This window comes from Amblyomma mixtum, chromosome 3, assembly GCF_055824585.1.
Source record: "Amblyomma mixtum isolate Tamu chromosome 3, ASM5582458v1, whole genome shotgun sequence".
Lineage (NCBI taxonomy): Eukaryota > Metazoa > Arthropoda > Arachnida > Ixodida > Ixodidae > Amblyomma > Amblyomma mixtum.
In genome coordinates, this window is record NC_143014.1 from 15,883,983 (window position 1) to 15,889,891 (window position 5,909).

General features: G+C 48.1%; 1 protein-coding gene across 1 annotated transcript; it reads left to right on the plus strand.

The window, feature by feature from the left end:
- The first annotated feature begins 1,116 nt into the window (after positions 1-1,116).
- On the plus strand, positions 1,117-2,813 carry LOC149349308 (uncharacterized). The gene is made up of 3 exons (XM_089575430.1): positions 1,117-1,338; positions 1,624-1,987; positions 2,713-2,813. The coding sequence occupies exons 1-3, from the start codon at positions 1,117-1,119 to the stop codon at positions 2,811-2,813; spliced, it is 687 nt and encodes a 228-aa protein (XP_089431556.1).
- The last annotated feature ends 3,096 nt before the right edge of the window (positions 2,814-5,909 follow it).

Genomic DNA, 5,909 nt, shown 5'->3' on the forward strand with positions numbered 1-5,909 from the left:
CTAGTTTTTATTCTTTTTTTCTCACTTGTTCTTTTTTTGCCTTTTCTTATGTATGACCGTCGGACACTTGTATCCCTCCCCCTTATGTAATGTCCCCACGGGACCCTTAAGGGTTAATAAATGATGATGATGATAATTATGAAGAGGTACTTTGACTTGCCCTGATTATGATCGTAAGATTCGCTGCGTTTCTTCAAGAGCATGACAGTAGTTTTGACAGTTTTTTACAGTAGTTAAATGATTACGCATTATTCGTTACTCTTGAACTGGTTCCAGATATGAGATAAAAATGTTCCAGTTATAAGTGGAACTGGAACTTTTTTGACGCGTGTGGGGAATCAGATTAAGGATGTAGGTATTGGAAGCGGTGGCCATTGTATAAAAACGGCAGATTAGGGACTCGGTAATTCAGCAGTTCTTGACTTTCTCTTTTGAGAACAAGCAGATGAGGATTCCGATATGCACGACTCTGCGGACCAGTCTTCTTTTCCCGACGGTAAGTATCAGGCTTTGCAAGGTATTGTTGACAGTGTTTGCAGATTTAAAACGTGACAGCGTTAAAAGGCCCTCTTCTGCAGACAATCCGGTGGCGGCGTTGTGAGCGAAAAATCATGCGCATGGCTCTGGCAGGTGGCAATAGGCAGGTGTAGTGGCAAGGCACTCATTGGTTGTGTGACGTCACGAGATCACGTGACACTACCGAGTTTTCAAGAGCTGCCATCTCGGAGAGCCACTTTCGTGAATTTCAAAGTGCACGCAGCGACAATCTGCAGATGGGAGCCATTAACTCTGTCGCGTCATGCCCTTGAAGGAGGCACGCATTCCTCTCTCGAGGGCATGACAACAACGGAGGCTCCTGCATCTGGCCTTCAGCATGCTATTATGTTTTGTAACATTTAAGTACGCTAACTCAACATAATTAAAAAGCTGCCTCTGAAATCTGAATGAACTTTTTTTAGCAACACATCAAGCCCTGATAGACCGCATATCACAGCTGAAGCGCCTTCAAGAACAATCAGAAAGGAAACCAGTTGCTGCCAAAAGAAGATATCTCAAAAGTGAAAGAGAAAAGGAACTGCTCAAGACAAGATTAAACATCTTTTCAGCGCCGACTAGATGAGGTCAATGGAGCGGCTTTCAAGCCAAGGTACGCGTTGGGAGGCCAACACGCTCGTCAAGTCGCTCAAGCTACGTATGGCCTGCGGATCCCAAGGCTACAGTCTTATGAGAAGTTTCGGCTTCCCGTTTCCGGCCGAGTGTACGCTCCAACGTCACATACAAAACTTCAAATTCCGTCCTGGAGTTCTTCAAGACTTACTCGACCCACTCCGGACGAAGGTAAATTATTTTTCACACCTGATGCAGTGGCTTAGAACTCCCTTCCCGACGTGAGAGGTACTTGTCAGCTGTAAATTCATAATGGCGTTAACAGCCTAGTTAAGATCGATACGGTTTGCTATACATTCTAACTGCTCGATGTTCGCTTGTTTTGCTTTAAATATAAATACGGACATTTCAGAAATGTTCCCGGATTGGTTACAAAATTGACTACACGTCAATGTTTAGATGTGGCTGCAGTGAATAATATCTTAACTCTGTGGCGTTTATTGTTTTTCTTCTTAGGTGAACCTCATGAAGCCTGAAGAACGCCACGCCACATTAATTATTGATGAAATGCAAGTTACACCAGGGCTCGTTTACGATCATTCATGTCGCAGTACTCTCGGTGCTCCTACCTTGCCTTTATCTGATGGTTCACTGCCGGAAGATACCTTAGCTACTCACGGCTTAGTGTTCATGCTGGGAGGCTTATTCACTAGGTGGAAACAAACGATCGCCTATCTTTTAACGGGCTACTCATTTCATGCTGCAACTTTGAAAGAGGACATCACTAAGGTAATAACGGCATGCGAGTCACTTGGATTGAAAATTCATGCCGTGACCTCAGACATGAGGGGCGGGAACCTAGCGCTCTGGAGGCTTTTTGGTATTCATGCCGGGAGACACAGCAGGCCGAAAACAAGTTGTGTTCACCGCTGTGACTATGAAAGAAAACTGGGGTTTTTTGATGACGTGCCGCACTTGCTAAAAAATTTGAGCAACCACTTAACTTAAGGTCAGTTAATTTACCTTCCGATTGGTATAGTCCAGAAAAATGGCTTGCCAACAGGCATTGTAAACCTTGAATATATAAACATTCTTGTCCAGCCTGATGCTAAATCTGAACTGAAACTTGCTCCTCACCTAAATGCTGCATGTGTCGATCCTAGTCTCTATGACAAAATGAAAGTCAGCATGGCCTACAGTTTATTTCATAATGACACATCAGCCGGTTTGCAGCTTCTGGTACAGAAAGGCTTGATATCGAAGAATGCGCTCTCGACGGCATGGTTTGTCGCAACAGTATTTCGTTGGTTTCGCTTGTTGATGTCCAGGACTACCAAGCTCGCGTTTAGTAGCGCAGTAGAAGGAACCTATGAGGACAGCATATCTTTTTTTAATGAGGTAGTAGAGTTATTTTCTAAAATTTCTATCGGTTCCCAGACTAAAGCCGTTTCTAGACTAAAGCCCATGTTCCATACTAAAGCCCAGACTAATATGAATAGCATTCATTCTATATTTACTTGATCGTACCTACAGGTTGCGGCACCAAAGGTATCAATTGCCTGTCGGAATTCATTTTCCCCGTTGCAAGTCCCCACTGATTAACAGCGACGCTCAGTCTCAGCCATGACAGTCATTCTTCTAAGAACCGCGACGACTCATTCGTACATGATGACATGATGCTCAGAGAAGTTGCTGCCGGTGGCTGACTGCAAACTCACAAAGCCAGGCGTTCGCTAGAGTGAGAAAACACCTCAATAACTGCTTTCTATGAAGCTGTGTTACTTGTTCCACTGCAGAGTGGTGTAAACACTTCCCATTTGCACAGCTGGCTAACTTTGTTGGAGGACACTGGCCCTCTTAACAATTGATTTGAGCAAAAGAGAGCGCTCAGCTTGGTCACAACTGGCTCAAAGGCTTTTCAGAAGTGCTCTGAAGGAGCCGAGCTGGTCACACTGCGGACGCGTGTCTGCGCAACTGAGCGGGTTTCGTAGAATTACCACCCACGAATAGTCAGAGCAGAGGTCGCCTCAAGGTTGCTCCGGTGAAGAGTGCGAATAATTCCATGCTGCCCCAACAAGTCCTTAAGCCCGACGATACACACCTAATCGTCGGGACCATGGGCTGAAGACCACAAATAAATTTTCACCCAAAGGTCTCGACGTGGGACAATAGCAATCCACACTGCTGAAAATGTTGACTAAAGCCTTGTAGCGCGTCTAGCTGCCATTAAAGGTAGGTCTGTGAACCTCCTTTCTACGCTCCTCTCCCTGAGATGGCCTTGTTCCCTAAAAAATGGACAATATCGATATTCGCGCAGCGTTTCTGAAGCGCCCTTTTGAGGCCGCAGGTTGATTTTACGACTGCCCTGAAAAATCAAGCAAGCACTTGTTATCTCCTGGTGCTGACAACCAGCAGACAGTGCTACATGCTGTGCATTTTGCAAACCCATTAAATGTAAGGTTTCCGAAAATTAAAATCCACAAGAAAACACCCCTCTCGTTCGCTTGCCTCGCTCCCCTCCACTTTCCTTTGTGAGCGTTGTGCATAAGTGCCTTCTCCTGAGTAAAGAGGTATGATAGGCGCCCTCACCGCAGCACATTTTTCGGCCTGCCGCGCTACATCGGAGCCCACCACCGCACGTGCCACAGGGCGCACTTGGTAGGACGACCCTATTGCACCACTAAGTGCTGTTACTTTTCGTCGCCTATTCCATGATGTGCCATTGAGGGAGCAACAGAGGAATAGAAAGAAGCTTAGAAATGACCTCTCTTAACTGGAAAAAGGCGGAACCAAAATGCGCATCCGCAGGGAAAGACGAAATGGCAATCAAGCGCTTAACTTGGTCCAAGAAGTAAGGAAACGTTGTTAAAGGCTCTGGAGACTGTCAGAAAAATAAGAAAATTCCACACAACTAGAGACAGAGTAAAATGCGTTTCATATATAAATGCACATAAAATCCTTCAGACCAGTTATAATAACATCTGTTATATACAGACTGGCAATGCTGGCGGTGAAATTAAAATCATACTCGGAGAACTTCACAATTTGTTTAGAAAGGGTAGGTCCTTTGATAATAGCCTTTTGGTGCTTACCGAATGCATAGAAATAGCTAAGGCGGAAAACAGACCTATGTATTTACCTTCCTGGACATAATCGGTGCATACGACAACTTAAACAGGGAACTCCTCTGGGGCATATTTGAAGTTGGAATTACATAACAAGGGATGAAAATTAAGACAACTGTCGAGGTACGCAATGCATTAAGGCAAGGCTTTCAGCTATCACCGCTCCTGTTTATGCTTTGTATTATAAATACGAAAAGAAGGCTATAAAAAGTAATCAAGCTGGAATGAAGAAGATGATACGGCACCGCCACCAACGACGACGAAGCGCTAGCGCCGACCGTAGAAGGCTCGTGCTGGAGAACTACCGCTTGTGTGCCGGTCCCTCGCCCCGCTGGTTCCTAGACTTCTTGCGCCAGGGTCTTCGTCGCCGGCGGTTGAACGTGCCAATAAACCGCTCTACATTTGGTGGAGGTTGCTGCGGTCACCTTTCCCCATCACCGTGGACCTTCGCAGTCGCACCATCCCGATGTCCAAGGCCGGTCAGCAGCCCCCCAGTCAACAGCCCGCCCCCCGCCGGAGCCAGTCATCTGCTCCGGTGCCGTCCTGCAGCGGGACCCCGCTGTTTTCAGCGGCCACAGCGAACACGATGTGGAAGATTGGCTGGAGTCGTATGAACGGGTGAGCCGCCATAACAACTGGGACGACCGCGTCAAACTCACAAATGTGATATTCTACCTGAGCGACGTCGCAAACCTGTGGTTCCGAAACTACGAGGCCGACATTCCCACTTGGGCCGTTCTGAAGAGCACACTCGCGGAGGTTTTCGGTCGCCCCGCCGTGCCGAAACTGCGCGCTTAGCAAAGCCTCCGTGTCCGAGCTCAGCACACGAATGAGACTTTCACGAGCTACATTGAGGATGTAGTTGACCTTTGTAAGCGTGTTGACCCGGTTATGACTGAGGCTGACAAGATAAAGCATATCCTGAAAGGCATCGACGACGACGCCTTTCAGATGTTGTTAACGAAGAGCCCCATCACCGTTGCCTCGGTGTACACCCTGTGCCAAGGTTTCGACGAGTTGCGGAAACAACGCCTTTGTGGTCGTCGCTCTCCCCCGCCTGCCGACTTCATCTCCGGCCTGGGCATCAACAATGACTTGCTCGCTACCATCAAAGACTTCGTGCGGGACGAGGTCGCCAGGCAACTCTCGCTTCTATCTCACCAACACCCGTCACCGCCCGTCCTAAGTCCTGAGATCCGGCACGCCATCACGCAGGAGGTCGCCGATGCACTTCCTTGTCTTCGGCAACCGGCACCCTTGGCTCCCCAGGCCGGTCTTTTCCCAATGCAGACCACCCCTGTTGCCGCCTCGTTGAGCTACGATCCTGCAGTAACCGTGCCGCCTGCGCCCGCACCTGTGCCTCTCACCTATGCCGACGCTGTCAGAAGACCACCGCGGCAGCAGGCCTATGCATACGCTCCTGCTGCGGTACCTGCGCCTGCTGCTCCCCGACACCGTTTCGCGCCCGCTGCCTACAATCCTTGGCGCACGGCTGATAACTGACCTGAAGTTTAGCAGAGTACACTGTGGGGCCAGTTGGTCATACATAATCTGAACGAACAAACGTAGCGTTTAAACAGGACACAGAAAGATGAGGACAGGACGGGGCCCCCGTCCTGTCCTCATCTTTCTGTGTCCTGTTTAAACGCTACGTTTGTTCGTTCAGATTATGATAAC